Source organism: Solenopsis invicta, chromosome 3, assembly GCF_016802725.1.
Source record: "Solenopsis invicta isolate M01_SB chromosome 3, UNIL_Sinv_3.0, whole genome shotgun sequence".
Lineage (NCBI taxonomy): Eukaryota > Metazoa > Arthropoda > Insecta > Hymenoptera > Formicidae > Solenopsis > Solenopsis invicta.
Genome location: NC_052666.1, coordinates 24,886,231 through 24,911,114, shown reverse-complemented (window position 1 = coordinate 24,911,114; position 24,884 = coordinate 24,886,231). Strand labels below are relative to the sequence as shown.

At 33.1% G+C, this 24,884-nt stretch overlaps 1 protein-coding gene across 3 annotated transcripts; it reads right to left on the bottom strand.

The window, feature by feature from the left end:
* Positions 1-579: 579 nt before the first annotated feature.
* On the bottom strand, positions 580-23,242 carry LOC105197217 (peroxidase). 3 transcript variants are annotated; one of them, XM_011163494.3, is made up of 13 exons: positions 23,004-23,242; positions 13,100-13,243; positions 11,987-12,281; positions 9,777-9,994; positions 5,012-5,188; positions 4,293-4,489; positions 3,946-4,129; positions 3,113-3,455; positions 2,876-3,032; positions 2,425-2,598; positions 2,142-2,340; positions 1,508-1,613; positions 580-1,434 (listed from the first exon to the last, which is right to left on the bottom strand). In XM_011163494.3, exons 2-13 carry the CDS (start codon positions 13,230-13,232, stop codon positions 1,347-1,349), a joined length of 2,271 nt encoding a protein of 756 aa, XP_011161796.1. In that variant the 5' UTR covers positions 13,233-13,243; positions 23,004-23,242; the 3' UTR covers positions 580-1,346. The 3 variants fall into 3 exon arrangements, with proteins under 3 accessions (XP_011161796.1, XP_011161795.1, XP_011161794.1); XM_011163493.3 differs by lacking the exon at positions 23,004-23,242 and adding an exon at positions 19,231-19,724; XM_011163492.3 differs by lacking the exon at positions 23,004-23,242 and adding an exon at positions 15,838-16,434.
* Between the last annotated feature and the right edge of the window lie 1,642 nt (positions 23,243-24,884).

Sequence of the window (24,884 nt, the reverse complement as noted above, 5' to 3'; positions counted from 1 at the left end):
ATCATTGATTATAGTTGTACATAAATCGATTATACAAATTGATTGTATAATCGATTATGTAACGCTTATTAAGTTTTTTGTAAATTTTTAATAAGTTGAGTAATTATTTTTGCCCGATGTGCAAATTTTTAATGTAAAAATATCTTTTGAGAACGTTTACAAAATTATATAAAAAGTAAGAAATTGGTTTCTGACCTCTATTATATCTTAAAATGTTAAAATTTTCATACTAATTATGTTACATAATACGTTCATTAAATTATTGCTTCTATTTATAGCTTTGTTCTATTTCTCGAGTTATTTTTAAAAGTGAAAAATGCTTCTCATTTCTTTCATAATACTTCATGCCTTTGTTCTGTGTATCTTCCCAGCAAACACCAAGTTACATTACTCAACAATGTAACTATTATATAATGAGTGTGTTATGTAACAATTACATGTTGTTGAGTGAGAAATTACAACTAACATTTGCATTACATGTAATTTGGCGTTTGCTGGGGTATATTTACATTCGTAAATATATTATATAATTATTATTTGTTTTAATATTTTGTATGTATAATATTCATATTTAATTTATACTGAGTCTTTGTATTCCATATTTATTGATTACAAATCTTACAATAAATCATTACAATCTTACATAATGAGAACAACAATGCAATTATTGCTCAGAAATAAAAATAATATATATTTCTATATCCTAAATCATCACAAATTCAGTTGATAAATAGATTCAATTTTAGCCTCGACTTATTGTCATTATAATCGACTACGAAATCATAAATATGATTTAATCGATAACACTCACTATTTTCACACATTCATCTCAAGAAGTATATTTACAAGGCTACAAACGGATGTGCTCTTACACATGTATCAGACTTTATAATATCAAACCGTCCGCAGAGCGAAATGCAGTTCTGCAAGCGAAACCAATCGCAAAATAAACTTTAATGTCGGTTTTCTCGATCGAGCCGAGAAACGATCGTTCATCCGTTGGTTTAATTGCAGTCGTCATCGGTTCACACTTTCTTCATCTCATTCAGTCTCATTCCAGTTGCTATATATTATTTTAATCGACTAGTCACGTGCTTTTGCTATTGCTCTGACTTTTGTTCCGAGTTATCTCAACTGCTTCATCGTATGCGACATCGTCGCCGTGACATTGTGACACTCATACGCGACGATTTTGATGAGACTATTACATAGTCTCGTACAATCGTTTATTCAATGCGCCTGTTTCCTCAGTGAGCTTGTCGTAAGTCTTCTTTCCCTCAGACCCGCACTACATCTACGGGCAAACGGATGCATTTCTTGTGTGACCAGTCAATTAATTAGGGACTTCAACGATATGCTTTTGCCCTCTCCGCCCAGGCGAAAAGGTCTACACTGGGTATCGCTTCAAAGTCAGTGCAGCGTCTCAATTCGTTCCTGAAGTATTACGAAGAAATTAAATTAAGGTTTTATTAGTTAAGTTATACACCATATATGATCTTAAACTTACCCTGCCTGCGGTTTGAGGAACACGTTGCGCTGCATATGAGTAATGCCATCACCATTATCGCAGAATATTCGTGCTAAAGTGACATTACGTATTTGAGCCAGTTGCTCTGTAAAAAGAAATAATAATCGATCAGATCTGCAAACAAAAATGAAATGAATAAAAATAAATTCATTTCGACATTCTCAATTTTGAGCTTCTGACTTTTTGAATTTATTTAAATCCAAAATCTTATTAAATATTATCTTAAACTGATCATATTTTAACAACATAATCCACACTATGACTTAAATTAGAACTTAGGTGAGAATTCACACACAACAGTATTCTAAAATTAAATTTATGAAAATTTCTAAAAAAATATTTAAATTTTTTTTATATTTTACAGTTAAGTTTTTTTTTATGGAAATTACAAAAAAAGAAATCTTAGAACTAGAATCTTAGGATATTTTAAAATTTACATATATAAAAAATTTTAGAAAAGCTTAGATTTCCTCAGCACTTTTAAAGAATGTTCTTCTCAATTCGTATAAAAGGAGAATCTTTAAAAAGTTAGAAAATTATGTAAAAAATTCTGATAAAATATTATAAGAAGTTTCAGTAGAATGTTCATTGAAAATATAAATATTCAGCATACCAGGTGTGAAAGGATGCGGTTGCGTCGCAGAGTCATAGAAGAATCTATCGGTACGTCGGGATCTGGAGAATTGCTCGTAAATGAGACAGCGGAAGATCGGACCGATCATGCCGTCGTCAGCTGGTCTCTCTGCCATACCACCCACGATAAGATCGACGTCGTTAGGATGGGAATAGATCGTGCGTAGTTTTCTCACCATCTAATAATCGAACAACGACAATCACATATTGATGATAATCGTAAAAATATTAAATAATAAAGAAGTGATTTGTTTCGAACTTACCTCCACAGGAATATAATCTAGGAATTCATCAAAAGTTTTAGCGGTAGAAAGCCCGCAGTATCTACGGTAATAATTGTAACCTGGAAGGCCATGATCGCGGCCACGTTCAATGTCCAAACTAATGGCATCTAAACCTAAATTATTGCCTTTGCTGGTATACAATTTGCTTGTCATCTGTAAACGAAGAAGAATATGATTATAACGTTGATCGTTTCTATATAACTTTCAGAATTTTTCCGAATTTCTGTATGATTTTATAACTTTTAGAAAATTTCTCAGATTTTTATATAAATTGAAAATAGAATATTTTTCAGAAATTCCTTACAGAAATATAATATTGGTATTATTACATTGGCTGATAATTATTTTGAATATTGAATTAAAAAGATTCTCCCTGCTTATCCAATGAGCATTTGTATGTAGTAGAAAAAGTATTTAAAAGCATACTTACGTCTGGAATGAGATTAATGTCCATCTTTTGGCTAGTTTGAGTAGCAAGTCCGCGAAGCAATCCATCAAATATCTCCTCCGATTCGATTATACGTGGATTGAAGAAATGCTCTGCCAACTGTAGCGTTTTGTTCTGTTGGCGAAGATTGTCCGGTAAGCTAAAACACAAAAAGATTATATACATTTCGCTCTGCAAATTATCGTAAAATTTATTTCCGGCGCGTTGCAGTGTGCTTACTTCAGCTGTCCCTGCATCAACGAATTCAGAAAACGTAGCGCTGCGTTGGCGGCTTCGTTACTAACCGCCGGCTCGTCATCGGAATTATAGTTACGGCTGTAACCATTACCTACGATGAGACTGATGGTGCGAGTATATTTTCTGCCCAATAGAATGGGCAACCATTCCTTGTATGTAATATGCTGAATTTCTGCGATTACGATACGCCTGGCCTCCTGATACAAAATCTCGTCTGACCAATCTGGATTTAACTGGGCAAGTTCGTCTGCGACGCGATTGTGCTCACGGTGCCAAACTGTGTGTATCACAGCTAACTGAGGATGAACGTTCACTCGTTCGTCACCTGGTAAACGCATTAAATTTATTAGAATACTTTTATTTAAACGCATTACACTAAAAAAAAAATGTTACTTAAATTTTTTTACATTTTATGTTTTTTTTAGAAATTATAAAATAAAAAATGTTAAAATATTTCAAAATTTACATATATAGTATTCTAGAGAAGGTATAGATTTTTTCAAAACTTTTGAAAAGTATTTCAATTCGTATAAAGAAATCAAAGTTCTAAAAAGTTATGAAATTATACAGAACTTATTGTATGAATAATTAAATCAAGAATTTTATGACCATGGATAAATATTTTGTGACGAATGTTACGTGTATTTACAATGAATTTGCGCTGCAAACTATGCAAACTAATTTTGCGCTGCAAACTATGGCAAACTGAGTTTGCGCTTTAAACTATGTAAACTAAGTTTGCGTTGCAAATTTTGCAAATTGATTGTTAGTTAATTATATAGTTAGACAAATGTGTGTAGAATTAAGACTCTCACCAGAATTGTAACAATTCTCTCCACATTGCGACATGAGCTCGACATCTCCTCTCGGCAAATACGTATGGTTATTTCGCACGTCAACGCGAAGATGTCCGCCCTCAAAAGTACGAAGCTCGCGAGATTTCTTAATGATAGAACCGTAAATAGTGGAACCGTCCAGAAAGTGGCTCACCTGGTTCATCTGCAAATGATACACGAATTCGTATAAAATTACACTTAAATTTTCAATTATAACGGATTATTTAATCGAGCAATCTTGAATTTTTAAATTAATTTCCTTAAACTTTCTAAAAACGAAGGTTCAAGTTCAACGATTTTCGATTCAACACATGACAATCACCAACCTGTTCCACAGGTCCAAATGTACACTCCGATCTTAAGACAGGTAACGACCTAACATAATTCATGCATCGAACGTAATGTTCGCCGTAAACGGGATCGTGATCAGGAACGCTGATCGGAGAACAATCTGGATGAATGTGACGCGGTGACAAAGTGTCTCCGTCTGACTGGCAGCAAGAGATTGGTTTTCCAGTTGAGACTGCAATTAAAGAATAATATATTTAACAATCTAATTACGTTAATAATAATTATCTTTACAACTGACACTCTAGGTTAAAAGTTTGGAAATTGTAATCTCATGAAAAATTAAATATTTCGATGAAAAAAAAGTCGTAGAGATATTTTGGAACATTTATTGCAAAGAGCAAAATTCAATGCTTTAAATCGTCTTTTAATTTTATCTCTATGATGTTTTGTTCCTTTAATATGAATCAAAAATTGATATTTTTTGAATACTATAATCTTGTAGTCTCTGAGTTATAACAATATTAAAGAAGTAAGAACTTTATATGAGTTTATGCGTTACGCAATACGGACTTGCTGACTTTTCATAGAAGAGAAAAGTAACACAATTCGTTATCATATGTACATTTCAATTTAATCGTAAGACTATGCCGTATCGCTAAACATTCGCAGATAACTTTTCTTACGCAACAAATGAGAAGTCGGTCGATTCGTGTCAGTTAAAATTGTTTAAATTTATCCACGCAGGCATACTTACTCATCTTACGAACTGGCGTGTGGGCCATGTCATGAGCGATGAATTGGCTCCATTCCATGACAGCCAGTGTTCTGCTAGCATCCGATTGATCGTTTGCAGTGGACAAAGCGGTGCTTACGAGCCTCGGGCTTGGTAGTGGTTTCTTCGTTTGTCCGATACGCCTCGGTTCTTGGATGCCTGCTTCCCAAAATGCACATTAGATCTCTGTCGCGTTAAGTTGGCTCGAAATCGCAAAATCGGAGTAAAGCGGTGCTATTTTAGCGCGACGTAGTGCTTTCGAAGAATTTTCTTGCGAGATAAAACAAATTATAATCGTCGAATGACGCAAATAAAAAACACAACGGGAAACGATACAATACGATTCCGCGGTAATTCGTTAATCGATCAGCCGAATGATAAATAACAAATCATATCCACGCATCGTCGTGATTACTCCGATTTTAGCGAGCTCGGACGCGCGCGCGCGCTTTCAAAGTGGTACGCTTGGCAATGCAGCACGAAAGGAAATCATATAATGATTATAGCTTTACAAATAATCTGTTCTAACTATAAATAGGCGAGTATCATCAGCTGTGCTAATCTTGACATCCTGACTGCACCTACAACCTGCCTCGTCCGCGCGATAAATTCAGGGAACGATCAGAGGAGTAATTTCGTCCGTAAGTAGAAATTATCGTCACTATCGGGGATTCTTGCATTCGTGGAAGACGGGTAATTTAACTCCTGGTGCTGATCGGTCCCTGAAGAATCCTAAATCTCGTGCTGCAATGCGAGACCGTGCTAGTAAATATAATCGCCTCGACTACATTGATTTCAACGTTCTGATGCGTTATCGAACGACGAGCCGTTTATCTGTCGCGTCGCCGTTCAAGCATGGCAAAGATGCGATTGTGTGACTGCGCGCGAAACAACGGCTTGCGGATATAATCATAATCGACGTCCTGGCATCGAAGTTACGGCCGCTCGAATCGAAAACGCTCGCAGAAACGTCCCCGCGAACTTATCTATAGATGATCGATTTAAGGCGTACGAACGAGCAAACTGAGCTGAGAGAGAAGATTTCCGAATGTAACTTTACGGGCGGTATTCATAGTCGATTCTTCTTCCTATGCCCTATGGTTCACTGTCCCCTGAGAGGCAGAGCACCACGATTTCAGTAGTTTTGAAGACTCGGAAGACAGTAATTGTGGAGGCTAATTGTATCTGTAATTCACCTATAATTGATTCTTATTTCAAGACTGTCTTAAGTAATGCCCTAAGATGTTAACGCGGCTCTGCGGATCTTTATGACATCTTGTGCTTTATAACACTAGTTAAGACTATCTTAAATATAAGAACTGACTATCAATACCGACCTAAATGTATCGAAGATGCACTGCGACTTTGATGGAAGCGCTAGCAGTTTTCAAAAGCAATTTCTATGATAGATTAATTATTAAAACAAAAAGTTTGTGCTACATGTATGACTAAAGTGAATCCTATTCGGGATATTTCTTCTGTTTAGAATTATAAGTCACAATGCGTTGCATTCATGTCAAATGTTGAGTTTTATAACTATCTAACGATAAGAGTTAAGCGACTGAATTGCACACTCCCAAGCCGAATCCCCTCGTTCGGGTACACCTTGACGCGAGCCGCGTATTACCGCGAATTGAACAGAAAAAACAACTCGAACTAGTGTTACATAATAAATATGATACATTATTAGGTATATCCGAATTAGTTTACATACACATTCTACTGCTGGATAGAATCTCCCGACCGGGGGCACCCTATTGTAGGCAGTATTATTCACTGCCACACTCAGGCATTTTATGCTCTATGTGCCTTATCGCACAACAACTGTAATGCAAATCACAGAATATAATTTGTTAAGCCAATCGACGAACGTTTATCCATTAGCGCCCAAGGATCAGTGTACGTGTGTACATTTCTGTATGTATGTACGTATACACGTGTATGCATTCACGTAGATGTATGTGTAGCGCGCACACAAATTCGCACACACGTATACACACAAATACACATATGTGTGAATGTATATTACAGAGGTGTCGTGATAAGTGGGGTAGATGGATTAGTAGGTCGAGGTTAATGAGACTGGACATCCAAGACGCCGTTGTGCTCAGATTATAAAATCAAAACAAGAAACGGCGACTTTTCTTCTAATCGTTAAACTTTAGATTATGTCGAAACTCAAAAAGTAGAAATAAAAAGCTTGTTGTGACGCAAATGGCGCAAGTGATAATCTTCCATAAGATACACATTTTCCGCGAACTTCTCTAGGTCAAATTATCATCGTGAGTTCCGCGCATGTAAAACTTTTAACACTTTCCAATATCGTTGCGCTATTTATAGTCGTATTATAATAAAAATGTCAAATATCTTGGATGTTTACTTTTAGTGAGCACGATGACTGAAACAATAATACTACGTTTCTATTGTACAATATTTGTAAAATGTCGAATTCATTCATCCACATCCAATATTTTTGATAATACACGTCTTATCTCTGAATCTCTTCTTATAGCTTTAATTTTTACGTTTTAACGAGTGAATTTGACATTTTAACCTACAGTTTTAACATTAGAGACAAAAGAGGTACAGAGAAACAATGATGTTGACTGATTAACTAATCAGTATTTAACTCTAGAATACAAATTAATTATAGCAAATTATAATTTACTATAATTTTTAGTTATTCTCATTCAATGAGTTTAAAAAAAATTTTGTAATATATTGGTTGTTTAACTTAATATAAATATTAATTATTGTCCCGACAGAGATCGTATCAATCCATATCTCTAGAGTTAAAGTACACAAAGAGAATTTTTCATTATATTTTACTGCAAAATTTACTACAAGTGGGATAATCAAGAAATAAAACGGAATAAAGAATACAAGACTTAAGCACTGGTATTTTGGTACTGGACTTTATTCTTTACTATTCTTCTGCACTTATGTATTATTTTATCTAGGTTGTAATACATGGCTACGCCTCTCACAATATATTGATAAATTGATTCAATTTACGATGATTTTGTTAATATCAACAGTAAAAAAATGAAATCATAGCACGATACAGACATATAAGCATAACAGAGTGTTTGCGAGCAAATTATCTTCATTAATTTTTTTTCTGACTTCTGCCGCGTAAATCTTCATGCGGCGTAAATACCCAAGTTATCATACACTGTTAAACATGTCATAAAATGCAATGTATTTTTAAGTTACACAAACACATTAAATTTAATGTATATAACTGAAAAGTATGTGTATGATATTTTGCAATGCACTTTTAACAACATTAAGTAAATGTTTTTAATATAACTGCTTAAAAATTGATTTGTTACATTACGTTGAATCTTGCTGCCTATTTTTAACAGTGTATTTTATATATTTTATTGTGATAGATATTTGTAAATTAAAGGAAATTATAAAAATCTTCGAAATACGTTGTCCCAAGTCCCACGAATACCATTTTGAGGGTAAATTTTCAAAGAAAATTCTCTCTGTGTGCGTGTGTATGTAACGCAACGCTTAATTGAAACCTGAATGCTCTAAGATGCGTCTAAAATGAATTTCATCATATCTCGAAGAGCATGTAGAAACGCAGAAGCTATCAATATGAAAGACATTTACGTAACGCGAGGAATGCAATGTGTTGTTTAGCGAAGCTTTTCGTTCCACGTAACGAGAAGCTCGAGAATTTTGCAAGTTTGCAGAAAGGGGATACAATAACGATCGGAATTATCTGACCCGAATGGCCCGATTCGAGAGTGAAAACAAACCGTGTATCTCTCTTTATCTTCGCGTTAACAGAATTGCAGTATATAACACATGTTTATATTATTCAACTGCAATAACTGTCCTAGCCGATAACATACATTGCACGTTATTACTTTTATTTTTATTTTTTTCGCAAGCGAAAAGTCCGCGCGTGACTAAACGGTTTGAACTTTTATCATCGTGTATCATTTACACGATGACGCATTCCCATCGCTACGTCTTCTCGATGCACGCGTGGTAATCTAATATGCAACTGCGAACAAACATCTCATGTAACATTCAACTGATTATTGTCATCACAGTATGCGATGGGATAAATATTTCCAGTCCGCGCATAATTAGGATAAAAATTATATTTTCCTGTAATGATCGCAATCCGGTATACTTTTTTTGCATTATGCATTCTAATATGCCGCCATTGTTTCAGAACATTTTTTGACTCGATAAAAAGCTCACGTACAACTGCGATTTACTTTACCTAAAAGAGATTCTCGTTCTGTTCGAAGCTAAGCCTTACAAGAAGGAATAATTTTCCTTCGTGGATAGGATGGGCGTTGAGTGGGAAATTGAGGGAGAGAAAGGAAAGCGCCAAACGTTCAGAGGCTGCAAATAATTATAGGATTATTATTCCACACAAATTTAATGATATTTAAGATTTTACGCAAAGAAGACGCGCATTTTTAATAAATCGCTTTATCACGAAATTTCTTCCCGTGTAAAGTTCTTCCCGGGGTGGGGAGGAGAAGGGAATTAATTCTCGCGCGAGGGCTGTTTACGGTTTCGCGACGGGAATCGAAAGTATGATACGCGCGGTTAGCAATTACTTCCCTAGAACATGGCGACGTACGGCTGGAATTCAGTCCTAGACGAGTGATGAGAACGATGCCATATCGCGAGCTAATGCAGTTGACAAATCGGGGGGTGTCGGACTAGAGAAAAAGGGAGGCACGACCGCGTAATGAGATGTGACACTTACCGTCAAAGTATTGGGAGAACAGTACTCTGGTGTACGCGGTCATTGCGCTGCCCCAGCTCGGATTTTCAATGTTGTTGCAGGTGCCCTCGATGCTGCGGTACTTGGACGTCAAGTCGCATTCTACATTATGCACCGCGGCACAAGACTCACCGAGAGGGGTGCTCTGCAGACCCAGCGTCGATATATAACGGGCACAGTCGTTCTTATCTAAGCCGAATCTGTGATAGGATACAATCAGATATGAAGTTTAACCCTTTAGTAAAAAGTACCAATTTGAAACTCAATTATGTAATAGTGACAGCCGATTAAGATAATGAATTAGTAATATTATACTAAAAAAATAGTTGTTAACTAGACTAAATTTTTCAACTCAATTAAATTTCTTTAATTTATTGCACTTAAACATGAAAATACTTGAATTGAAGAAATTTAATTTAAAGTTAAAAAATTTAGTTAAGTTAACTTCTTTTTTAGTGTAAAATAAATTACATACTCTTTAAATTTTGTATTATAGAAAGAAACAAGTGAGAAATATAATTGTAACGAAGAGCGAGTGGAAATCGAGCTTGTGCATTTTGAGTGACTCGCCATTTTAACAGATAGATAGAATACTTTTAATAGTTTTTGAAATATAACAAAAAAAGCCGAAAATAATTTTATAGGGGTAATTTTAGCCCTTAAAACCAGCAGTTTTTGGGCAGCAACTGATATTTTCTAAATTCATCTATTTATGTAATCTATACGTGTACAAAATTTCATTGAAACCAGAATTTTACACTTTGAAATGTTCTTTTGTTAGTCAGTTTATGTGGTACTCACTTGTCAAGCTTTTTTACTGTCTTCTTGACCTCAAAGTGTCAAGAAACAGCTAGTCAAATAGTAAATATATTGATGCTGTGCAATATCTCAAACTATGCAATATCTCGACTCAAACGCAAGTCTACTTTAACCATTTCAAGACATTGTCATCAATCACTAATGACGCACAGCCGTGAAGCAAATTATCGAGATTTGTATCATCAGCAAAACTTTTCAAACCAACGTGATTGGTTGGTGGTTCAATTATTTACAGTATCTTCTTCAAAAGCATTGTTCATGTTTCATGTTACTTTGATTACATTATGACCAACCCATTCAACATTTTATCGACATTTTACTGACAATTTGTGCAAGCAAGTTGCTAACAAAGTGATTCCTCATTTGATACATATTGCAATATTGCAAGCAAAATAAAACGCGCAAACCGAATACAGGAACTTTACGGCAATAAATGTGGTAAAAGTGTATGATTATAGCAATATTTTGGCAAAATTATGAAAACTTTACTCAATATCAGAGGTAAAAATATTATTTTGGACACATGCAAGCAAAAATTTAATTCAGCAAATAATTCTGTCATTATAATGGCAACGTAACAAGTTGCTAGTAAATGGACTGTACTACTTTGCTTTTTGTACGAAATATTATCTAAGAAGTTTGAATTTATACAAGAATATTATTCGCATTTTCTTTTCATGTCAAGGAAAAATGCAACCATGTAAACATGAGTTAAAAGCAAGATAATGCATGCGAATTCACGTGTGAAGCATATACTGTTTAAGACTGGTATTCATAGTCGATTCATAGAAATACATAGAAATAGAACTTGTAGGTATAGCGCGAGATCCGTGTTAACTTCTTTAAAAATTTTAGCGATAAGTTTACTCTTATAAGTGTCTGCGCTTATTCACATTAACAACCCTTTCACAATCACTCTAAAATATTAGTGGCGAAACTACTCTATGAGATTTATAGACTCAGATCAAATTTTAATAATTAATAATTAATATATTCCGTGTCGCGTGGTCATCGATAATCTACTGGTTATTTGTGTCGTTTTATATTTTCTGACTATAAAAAGAAACGTAATTGCAAAATAATTTCTAATATTATGCATAGATACATAACTAATGTACGATACAATATTGGTATGTTAAGCTTTCTTTTTTATAATAATTTTTAAAGATTTTAATGTTATAAACACATTTTAATAAACAAATACAAACATAAAATGCAAACGAAAATACCGTGAATCACCGATGATTCACGCGTGACATAACGGACAAGTTACCTAAAATTAGCGCGGTACGGAATATGTTAATAAAGAGATAATTTAAGGTGACGATTTAAGGTAATAGAAAACAACTTGAAGCTGCTATTCAGAAACATACCTTCGACAATTTTGTTGTACGAGATACGAAGACGCCTTTGTCGCTACGAACGCATCGATGCTCCTGTCGAAAGCATCCGTAGAAGGGTAAGAATTCCAGAATTGTTTCTCGGCTGGACTTTGTGCTGCGAGTTCGACACCGGCATTCGCGATATTATTCTCAAGGGTACTCATGCGACCGATTAACGTTCGCGCGAATGCGATCGAGTTGTTTAGGGTTGCTCCATCTATTCTGGGAAACCTCCGATTTTGAAAACGGCCGGTATCTACGATGACTTCGGAATTAGATGGCAGTCCTGAAAGCATGTTTTTGAAATATTTTGGAATAGTAAATAAAATTATAATTTAAACGTTGGATAAAATAAGAATGCGATCACTGAGAAAAATGTTTTGATTATGTTAACAAGACATTTGTGGTAAGCGTTTCAATCTGCGAAATGTCAAATATGTAATCAGATTTTTTTTTCAGCAATGGTATCCAAAAATATTCTAAATTATATGTATTTCCGAATATAATCCGAAAAAAACAATCTTTTGGATTTAACGTAGGCCTTCGTTTCGAAATAAACCAGCCAAGTCTACATGAGCATGTCTGGACTGTTTCCAAATATTACTAAATCGCGATCAAAGATAGATAATAGACGAAATTCTGTTAAAGTTGCAAACTTATTTCTTCGATAACATGTAATTCTGCAAGATGAATGATCTAATGTATGATACAACGTCTAACGCGCAATTTGACACGACTTCGTTAATTGTACACCGAGACTTTTTTAACGTATTCATGGAAGTGTTTATGATAGCTATCTTTTATTCTTCAAATCAAGAATTGACATTTTTAAAATTTCTATTATTATCAAAACATTCATATTATGATCTTTGGATAATTATTATATTAAAATAAAAATATATTATATTACTGAAATTTAAGATTATCAAATTCTTTAAAGATTTCATATATTCGAATATAATTTAGAATGATAATAATTGTTAAAAAGAATGTATCAACTTTAATTTGACATTAATTGTTTTCTGTGCACAATTGCGTTTGATTTTCTTTACTTCACGGCAACAAATTTATTATTGCTACTTCATAAATTCGATTGTCACTTACCGGTATAACTGGCAAGGTAATTATGTAGAGATTCGGGTAACTTGTAGGTGTCGATCGAATGTGAGTGACCCAAAAGCCCCATCGTCTGTAGGGACACCCAAAGGATCGCCAAAGTGGCAATGGAGCCCGCCATGACACTGCCGGCTGCACAAAACGGAATGAAGCGACTAATGTAAGATTGCCAAGACACGCTCTTCTTGTATCTCAACGTGACTCATACGATCGTTCCACGTTGACTTGCATGCGCGACGGTTAAAGAGAACGAACGTCTCGTCGTAAATGAAAATGTTATATTAATACCTTACGGCTGTGTCCGAAAGGATGTCACTGCGCCCCGCTTAGCACTCGTCCCGGAAACCACTCTCCCATCAACAAATACCGGATATACATATATATATATATATATATATATATATATATATAAATTAAAGAAATAATAATACAAATATTAATATAATAATATAAAAATAATAACGATAGATCTGTTTCCGGGAGAGCGGGGAAAAAGGGGGAGATTTTAAGTTCATTAAATTTATTAATTTAAATAACAAACATATGTTTTATTTTTTAATTTGATTCCTCTCATTCATCGGTGTGATCGCACTGGTGTCATTTAAACGCTATATCTGTACTCACACCCACGTATATATGTATGTGTATCTATTTAGAATAGATTTCTATTTTCTTATTCATAAGATAGAAATATTCTTTGTGTCTTCACGTGTTCATTCAATATCGAGATTTTAATCGATAAAATGCCAATGTTTAAAAAAATATTGCCAAGATTTTGCTACAATAATCGAAACGTTATTAACTTATGTAATGTTATCAACTTACAATTAATAAAATTTATCAGTGAAAATTGTAAAGAAAATGTATATGAGGAACTATATTGCATAAAAATGGAAGCATTTTTTAAGTATGTTTGTCAGTACGCTTCTCGAGACATTAAATTATGCAATGCGATGCAAAATCAAGAATCATTTGACCTCGATGAACTTGTAACGATTCGAAGTACATCATTATCCCATTAAACAACGATGACATATCCATTTAAGACTTAAATAGATTTAAAACTGTGCATAATTTTAGTGAAAACTCACAAGTACAATTAAAAAATAAAAGTATTTCTTGTCTTGTGAAGGCAACGTGAAATGTAGACAATCCATTAAGGTGCGTTCAAATTTACGAAAGGTTCATCCGCTTGAGATATCAAACCGCGAATTCTTTTATGTTTCACTACGACCTTCGTGCATGTTTTCTCTAGTTATTTATAGAACCGCGTTTTAGCGGGACTATCAGCGAAACGATACGCGTCTGTGTGCAGTTTCTATCCATATCCCGTTAATGTGTAAACACGCGCGCAGTGCAACTGTTCACGTGGGTTACACACGGCTACAGAGATGTAGCTTGCTATGTTCGTTATCACATTGATACTGCGCTCCTCATTGTCAGCCGCATGTAAAAAGCGTTATGACAACGCGTCGCGTTTAACGAGACAATAAGGTTTTACGATTTTACAATGGAAGACTTGCTTGGTTTCAAAGGTTAAAGTTAAACAATGAAGGCTAATATTAATCAGATCGACAAATTAGATTCAGAGAGAATCCAACACGCTCCAATACGTTTGTTGTAAATGATTAGAGCGCGTTGGAGTGAGTAGGAGTATGTTGGAGCATGCGATACGAACGAATTGGCATACAGAACTGTCACTGCTGAAATGTGAACTATTTGAACTATCCAAAATAATTAAACTGGATGCACATTTTTTTAGTATTCAAACTATTCGAACTATTCAAACTTATCATAATTGCTCCGAATTCAGAAGCGATCGTATCAAAAGAAAGAAATACTTTTACATGACTCAGTGATAATACTGATACGTGACACATATGTAAATTATAGCTGCCTGACAAATATCGTCATAGAAATCTTTTCTATGCATACCCAATATACCCATACGTTGTTATGACCAGCGAAACAACATGATTACAAATGCAAGACGTGCATTCGCGAGACACGTGAACGGCAATGATGGCGTCGCTAATATTAGCATATTCTGGTAAACAAATTCCAACTAAGAATGACTAAAATAAAAAAAGAATCGCGTTTTGTCGATTACTTTTAGTAATCACGTATCTGCGCAAGAAAGAAGAAGATCAAAATTTTTGAAGAACGATTCGACGTGACATAGTTTCATTCGCGATTACACAGTTCAATACATTTTTGGGACTTGAATAATTAAATTGTTTTCCGATAGACTTTTGGTTGCTGAAAACAAATTCCAATTCCATTGGAAAACATTTTGTTTATTCAGATGTCAAAAAAAGTCCGCGTTTGTATAACTGTGTTATTAAAGTAAAGTCCATTACATTAGTTGATGAATAAATAAAGAATTAAACCAGTCAATGAATAAAACCAAGTTAACATAATTATAGTTTCAAATAAAAAATAATATTTTAAACAAATCTATATGAAAATGGGATTTCAACAATATCAATTAAGTTATAATTCATCATTTTGAATTCTCATTATTTTAATATCTTTCTTAAGCATGTATTGGTGATTGTTCAATGACTGGTGTAGGAGCCTCATTTATTTACATTAAAAATGTATCAGCGATAGTGGTATCGCTTATACATTTTTTGGAGAAATGTTTTAAGTCTCAACACTGTCTCCAGTCTGTCGATACTAATGTTTCCTATCGGTGCTTCTAAATACACGTTGACAAATCATACCGGACACATGGTCCATGGGCTTTTCTAATCCGTGCATCGCATAGACCCAACGATTGTTGTCGACCGGTGTGATGAGGAACATTCTCCTATAACGCAGCCAGGTACAATGAGACGCGGTCTTCGTTACGGTTGCACATTAATTAATTCTCTAGCACGATTCACAGTCGTGTCACACAGCTCGCAGTTCTGTTCTGCTTCACTGATTTTCGCGAATTTATCAGCTTTGGGAGAACAAAATGCGAAACTCACGACGCGCCTTAGGTTTAAGTTCGTTAGTATACACCTGCGTCAAGTGTACGCGAGAAGGTGAATGCGTGGCGACCGATAAAGACGCACTTCAACGGTAGCGATACACAACGATGAAGTTTCATACTGCGAATACATGGATTTCCCCTCTCTATTCCTGCCTTTCCATCTCGCTCGCGTGCCTGTGGAGAACCATCTTGCTATCTTGTCCATTCATTTATTTATGCGTCTCCATCCTGCTCCCTCCTTTATCTCAGGATCGACGCGAGTTGACTTGAATTGGAGTATTGATCAGAACTGATAGTACTCGAGTACGCGCTTACCCAGATACTTGGATATTATAATAAATACTCATAATAATTACTATTAATAATTACTATAAATATTTTTTTTCTCTCTCTTTTTCCATAGGCAATAATATTTTAAATATCTAGATATTTCAATCAATAGAACGGTACAGACTCTGTTTTCGGGCGATAAAGCTCCAGCTGTGATGCTACCTAGATACGTTACTGAGTTACTCTGCATATATATATTGTCCATTTTATTTCTTTCCATGTTTTACCGCGATCTTCCTACTCGTTTCTTCATATACTTAAATCCGCTTTAGCGTCTCGCTCCATCCTCGCTCTCTTTTCCTCCATCGATCTCTCTCGATCACGTGCACACGTTACGCACGTTGATTCTTTAAAGGTTTTCCAACTCGCTCTCTCCTTCGCTCTTTTCATTCATCTCTCTTTGCGTGATGACTCGTTCGCGTTTCCATTGGCTCGTCACTTCCCTACCAAGAGCGAGTTGCCTTATTTGACTCAGAAAAAAAATTCTATCACTCGGTGAGCACGTGCTCGTCCACCTCCATTCCTCCACCACTCGTTGCGTGCCGGCTGTCAGAACGTTGCCGTTAAGAGCTCTTATTTCTTACTTTGACAATACTCTTTTAACCAAAAGTTTAAATGTAAGATGCTTGAAAAAAAAGAATACGAAAAAGATACCTAAAAGTTTACATATCCTTATAATTGACGTTATTTTTCTCTGCCGAAATACTTTTTATTTTCTCACCTCTAACTTCAATATAATTAAGGGATTTTCTTTTATCAATAATATTATATTTAATATTCAACGTTGAAAAATAATTTGTAATGTTATTGCTTCTATCAAACATTAGAATTAAATTGTAAATCTTATCTAAAACAGGAACAAGAGAAATGATAAAAGAGGAAACAATAAACTTTTATTATATGCCAAAATCCTTGTTTTCAACGGAGTATGCTAGTTCCATCGTGGCTAAAATTTGTCATCTGACTTTTGATAAGATATGCAATAACAACTTTGTATGAAATCTATATCTTTAGTTGGAGACATGGAAAGGGATTTTGTCTTTTATGCTTCTACATAATATGTCTTAGGGTTTCAATTTATTTTAGGTCTTCTTATGGAGAGACCCATAAAGGTTTTCCGTTACTTTCGTGCAATCCCCAACAGGTTCTCGCAGTACTTTTCCGCTACTTTCGCCGTAGAAATATACAGGGTGTCCCAGAAACTCCAAATATACACAGTACTTTCAGTTAAACAATAATGTTTCTATCAAATTTTAACAGAATTTTTCTTTGATGAAAATAAAACTGTAATAGGACTGATGACATTTGTATATTTTTAGTCTTGATCTAAACAAACTCTAAAAATAGTAGCAGCATCTTTAAACAAAATAAGTTCAATGACGCTTCTAGATTTGGCATCGAGATGAATTGCTCCACATGTCTGACATTATCGCACGATTGGCTAAACAAATCCTCAATTTCATTGTTGGTACAATTTATTAAATTACTGTTAAGTGATTTGTATATAAAACAGCACTGTATTTTGCACGCATGACAGTTGCATTTATGTGCGTGCGAAAATTATAAAGGCTCGATTAAAAGGTATCATTACTAATGAAAGAATAGTAGTATGTATATTAAGTTCTGGCACTTATTCGATTAAGCAGGACCTTGATGATAAAACTGTTAAAATTAATCTAAGGCACCGACGAGGTATTGTTATTAAAGACAGCTGGCCAAAAACAAATTTTCATGACTGATGAAACCTGAAGATAATTGAAGAATGACATTACCGATTGATTACAGATAACATTATAGAATGAACGATGACATTATCGATTTTCTTATCTTTACGGAGGATAACAAACGCAATCCCCAAACAATAATCCTCACACACTCACATTCAGAAACTGGAACATATAAGACATCATTAAAATGTATTTTAGACATATTTGTTTAAAGATATCTCTAAGATATTTTTAATGACTGCCGATTTTGGATATATGTGTTGTCTGAGTGTGGCAGTTTATGATCCTCGCTAAAACAGGCGTAATGTTATCGTTCTTTAATTATCACTGGGTCTATTTATCAGTCACGAAAATTTGCATTCGGATCTTTAACAATCCATCTTTAACAATATCTGCCTGAGGAAAGTATATAAAAAGAACTGCAGGCGATCAATGTCATATGCACGTAAATAGACGGGAATATAACATCAATTATAATGAAAGATTTATATTGAATGTGACATCCAACGTAAGATATCCAGAAGAATACGTTTTTCAGAGATAAAAAAATGTTATTATCTAAAAATCCTATTTTCTTTTAGATATCGGACCGTTAATACGTCGTAGATCTCAATGTGAATCCTACATAAACAATATTGCGGTTTGATTTATTTATATTTCCCCTAGTATATTTTAATACCATAGATATACAACTAACACCGGCTTATACAACATAAATAATAATTCGATGAACTTTGTCGTTGGTAAATATTTTCATTTCCCGATTTATCTTTTTGTTGATGATTATAAGGATAACCAGAGGTAGTAGAGATGCCAATTAGAAGAGTCAAGACCTTTTCCTCACATTTTTCATTTAACCCCTAGTTCATTCAGATTACATTACAGCAAATTAATAAAGAAGTTTACCTTAATTGCTGTATTCTCTCTTTTTCTCTCATTCAACTACACAGAATTACACGACAGCTTCTTGGAAAAAAATTGGTTTACTTTGGTTTAACAATTCGACAACTAATCAATGGGAGTGACAGAACTTCCACGCGTCGCAAAGACGCATCCCATCACATTGACGAGTGCGGGCTTACCTAGATACGACTTCTTGCAACCCCCTATTTGTAAATCGTTGTTCAAGCAGTCGAACACCTCAATGCCCATCTTTTTTCCTCTGAAGTAAACGTCGAGCGGGCCGTGATGAGCCCTGCTTGTTCGCGGAAGAGTTGGATCGACGGCGACGAAGCTCTCCTCGCGGGAACACGTCACCGCGCACTGGCTATGTATATAGTAGATACGCCAAATGTCCACACCAGATCAATATACCCGGCTACCGGTTCGCGCGTCTACTCTCTTTTGCGCCCTTTTCCGTACATTTCCAGAACCGTTGCGCGAAGATCCCTCAGGCAAATATTCTAACTGACATGGAATTGCGAATTTCTTCGATTTAACGGAGTTACGTTGTCCAAGCCATGGAGAATCCTAAACCGCATCAATCACCCTATTCATCTCTCTCACCCTACTCCTGCTCAGTCGAGTAGCTTTTTAATGCCCCATTGGCGCATGCGTTTTCAGCAGGAAAACCAGGTTATGCATTAGATGCCTTAGCGGCATCTATTCTATAAAAGTCTACAAAATTCTACAAAAATTTAAGAAATGTTAAAAAAATCTATACGAAAATACCAAAATTGGAGTATTTTTCTAAATTTTTGTAAATTTTTGTATCTTTGTAATGTGTTGTTTCTATGATTTCTACGAATATCTCGGTGAAACTACAACAAACTACAAATTCCACATGTTTCTAAATAATTTGCTCTCTGAGAAAAAAATTTTTATAAATAAGTACAAAGTTTTACTAAAAATAGAAATTTGTTAGAAATTATTAGTCTTTTGTTGTAGAAATATTGACTTTTAGTAAATATATTTATTTTTTCTTAAAAATTTAATTATTAAAATTAACAAAAGTGTTCAAATTCTAGCATTGAAGAATCACGTAACTTCCTTGAATTATTATAAGCTGGAGAATCTTAATGTAATACTTGTATCAGAGATGTTGATGTTGTAATGCTAATCGTTTTGATACAGAAAAATGTTACAAAATCATTAATTTTAATTTGCTACCTTAATAGTAAATTGTAACTTTAGTTTAAATAACAAATTTTTGGTTTTGGAGTTGATGTTGCTTTTAGTAACTATTTAAATAAAGTATAGAATTAAATCGGTCCTTTAATCACCGCTATTAAAAATATTTCTGGAAGAGAACAAAATGATTTCGTAATAAATTCAGCCTCGATCTAACCGCTATGTGCGAATAATTGCTGGGAATGTCAACAAGAAGCGATCGATGAAGACTTTGGCCGGTGACCAGCATGTGACACGACCGTGTTAATTAATCATTTTATGCGATGCTCTTGTGAATTGTTCTTCGCTAATCTCTTTTTTATTTTGTTTCTTTTTTCAGAAATCATCAATCGGCTATACAATTTTACTTCCTCTCTTCACTCATTATTCATCTCTCTTGCGATTGATAAATAGAAGTATAATTTTCTCCTGATTTTGATAACTGGAAATGCATCTATAAAGTTATTTATAAAATCAATTATAGCTACAATCTTTCAATCTTTTAATAAACTCTTTTAATAATTTTCTGATTAATAAGAAAATATTTTTTTAATTTGTTTTTTATATTTCATTATGTTTCAAATTTCTATAAAACAAAATTTTTTAAAGAAGCTTATTTAAAAATTGTTTTTTTTTTGTTAAAAAAGAAATCAGAAAATATAATACAAAACCTGTTGCAACTACATTGTGACTTACAGAGTCATCTAACGATTTAAACAGATACTTTTTAAGCATTTATCACATAAATTGAAATTCAGTTCATTAAATTTAGGAAGGAAAAATATGTTGTATACAGGGTGTTCGATAATGGTTGCCCCCACGTTTTAACATAGGAACACGCATTTGTAATTTCTAATATAGTATGTTAGAAATATATGTCTGTCGATAAATCATGCTCCTATGGTAAAACATGGGGACAACCATTATCGAACATCCTGTATACCGTATTAAAATACTACATTGGAAAAAAAAAAAATTTACAATTATCATAATTTAACTATAATTATTCTCAGTGTATATGTAACTATTTAGAAGAAAATTATCTCTACTGACATAGATTTCTTAAAGAGATACCTTCTTTTCTCCTTAAATAAATGTTGCATTTTATTAAGAGAAGTCTAAAATCACGAATTTTACTGACTGAATAGCGACTTACACACATGCGATTTACAATACATGCGTACCATTTACGAAACGTCAATACGTCACTACATACTACTATAATATCAAATTAATATTGCACGCATGTATTGTCCATATGCAAATTTTTAAATGCACTAATCTTTTATATTAAACATTTAACATAATGTTAAAAACTCAACATTGAATTTTCGTGTAATCCGCATTTCAAATTATTTTTATTTTGAACAAATACACTGCAGAATTTTTGTATAAAGCAAATATTGGTACACGTTAATAGCTATACACGCCATATTAAGTTAAGAATAAGTAAAGCAAATGTAAGTTTCTTAATTTACTTTTGTTTTCAATATAAAAATCGGTGTGTTCGGATATTAGTACCTATAATTAATTATAAAAAGGACTTTTAAATCCGTAAAAGCAATTAGAAATACAGCGTGCAGAAAATAATCATGTTCTATCACATGACTTTAAGATTCTCTTAAGATTAGTAGAAGCATGATATGCTTAGGTAATTAAAAAAATAAAAACTTTCAAAACTTCTAATGCATATATTTGTGGCTCGTTTCTATATGAAATCTAAAAATAAAAACAATTTGTTTAAATGCGGAAATAAAATTTTTACAATTGTTTTTGTAAATTATAAAATTTTATAATAATGAGTATATTATTGACATTAGATCATTTTAGATGCTTGTAACGCACTAAAACTGTTCTAAAAAATATTTACATTTTTTTTTCTTATTATTCTCATAATGTTAGTTTAATAATTAAATTTATGTGCAGTTTATATGTAATATACTGGCACATCTGCTTAAGATAAATCATCCAGATATAATATGCGGAATGTCAGAAAAGGTCAAGAACAAACTTGCACTTTGCATTAATGAGATCGAGTAGATGAAAGAAAATTGTATATACTTGTGTTTAAAAATAAAAAGACATGCAAACATTTTTATAAGTCATTATAATAATTATAAATGTTTAAGAAACTTTTCTCTCTTTGTATTTGTATAAAAAAAGTCTTATTTTAATAGTAAAGCCGTACTTTTTAATTGGCAGAATTAACGTAGACTATGGAAATTAATTTAAACACTTATATTTTATGAACGTCCATAAACAAGTGAAAAAAATAAACTATTTCTGATTTGGCTATATCCATTTATGTGCATAAATTATTTTGATCGCAAAATCCGGATTTTAACACGCTTTGTGTGACACAAACGAGAAACAGGTTTTTTTATATATGAATAAAAACAACATTAATAAGGTAGCGCATTTCTATCTCCTTCTTAAGTTAATAAATTATTAATTTAAAAAAAGATATTTTTTATTTTTAAAAAAGAGAACTAAACTTTGTTTATCTAACGTTTCAAAACAGTCGGGGCGTCAGGTGTGTTCACCACAAACGGTATGTAATTTTATTCGATACAGTAAGTACATATTTCACGTTTTATCTCTCACCGCGACGCATTATGCACTTGGGAAATTTGATTGTCACCACCCTTTCAACGATTTTAACTGCATCTTAATTTTTTAAAATGCTTATACCATACTCGGATATTCGAAACACATTCCGTTAATATATAAGAAAAAATATACTCACTCAAAATGACGTTTTTTGACTGATGTTTTCGTGAAAAGAATCAATACTGTTGACGAGACAAACTGGTCGTTTCGTCTGATAACATAGTCACTTTATATAGAACAGTACAGATTTCCAGACTCACTGGCAACGTCGCTTTCCCTTTTCACTTCGAAATGGCTGCTTGAGCTTCAGATAACGTAAGAAGATAACTTTTTCCCGGGGTCGTTTCGGATCGATTCTTACCCCGGATCGAAGACTTTATCACAGCTTATAACGCAGTTACACGCTTATATAGGCTTGAGAAATCAACAGCAACATGGTGACGACACAATAAATTGGAGGAAAAAATGTGTATGACTAGTAGAGAGAGAAATATTATTCTCAGAAGCAATTGTGTAAACAAAGGGTTTGATCTTTATGAATTATTCATAAATGTGTAACGTGTCAACGCATGATATATTTCGTTAAAAACGAGAAAAAATTTCCATTTAATTAGTACGTTATATTTCAGTTGAAATAGAACCAATTAATAAAATAATCGTTCTGCGTAGCATAAATTTTAACAAATGTAAAGTATTATTTGTTATTTAATTTTAATAATGTCGGCACGTTTCTACGTTCTTTTGTGTCCATTGTACAGAGAAAAAAATATTTGGTATTATAACTATAATTGAATGTTAAAACAATTATAGCTAAAAGCTTTATTTTTATAGTTATTACTGCTATAATATTAGTAATAACAATAGGATACAATGTGTATACTAACCAAAAAATGCAATTTTTATCAACAAATATTATTTCAATATAGTAAAATAAATTATTGTAAAATGAGAATAGATAATAAAATATTGTAAAATAAGAATAGATAATGTATAATTATACAGTCATTTTTTATATCAATTATATTTAAGTTATTGTAATATTTAAGTAATTGTGTGATATTTAAGTAATTGACATTTTTTTGTCAGTGTAATACATTGTATATGTTAATATTACTAACATTATAGATGTAATAAGTAGGAACATAAAGATTTGAACAACAATCATTGTAATATTTAATTAAAGTCACAAGTATTAAATACTCTTTTTTTTAATATAGTTATTTTTAAGATCTTTTGGCCAAGATCTTAATTTTAATAGATTGTATCTTATAGCAATTTCTTAATTTGTGCAATCGCAGAAATAATGTAACCGGGGAAAAACAGCAGTAAATATCCTGCTTTACTTTTCTAGAAAATGCATAATACTGAAATTCCAGATTTAATCAACATATATTACGTTCTTCACTACGGAGAAAACGTACGTCATTAAAGTGAAAATAACACATACATCTGTGTAATAAAGAAGAAGAATATTTTTTTACACCAATGCGAGTTGCAAATTAGTTCTCAACCGAAAAAAATTTTCGGAAATTTTGGGAAAAACTTTTCTTTTTTGTCATAATTTTTTAAGTTTTCTTATTATAATATTAACTTATTGTTCTCTACATCAATGATAAGATTTCTTCTACATTTAAGAGCTCTAATAAATAAATAATTCATCAATGAAATACCATTATCACAGTCGTATTTTTCGGAAAAAATGGAATAGTTTTTTTAATGGTTATTTTTTTTTAGAAAATTGAAAACACTAGTATCTTGTCATTGTAATAATTTTCTTTTTTATATATTTTTTAAAAAAAAACTTTGTTTCTTTTCTTTGATTTTATTTTTCTGGAAAATTAAATAACACATTAAATAAGAATACTTCTACACAAAGAAAAAGAGTGTTTTATTTCATTTTGCGACGCGTTTGAATGCGTGACACATATCAACGATGGGGCCAACGATCTTGTTGACATGTGATCTTGAAAATTGTTTTTATTCACGGTGCAAAGTCTTCTTGCAATCTGTAGAAACT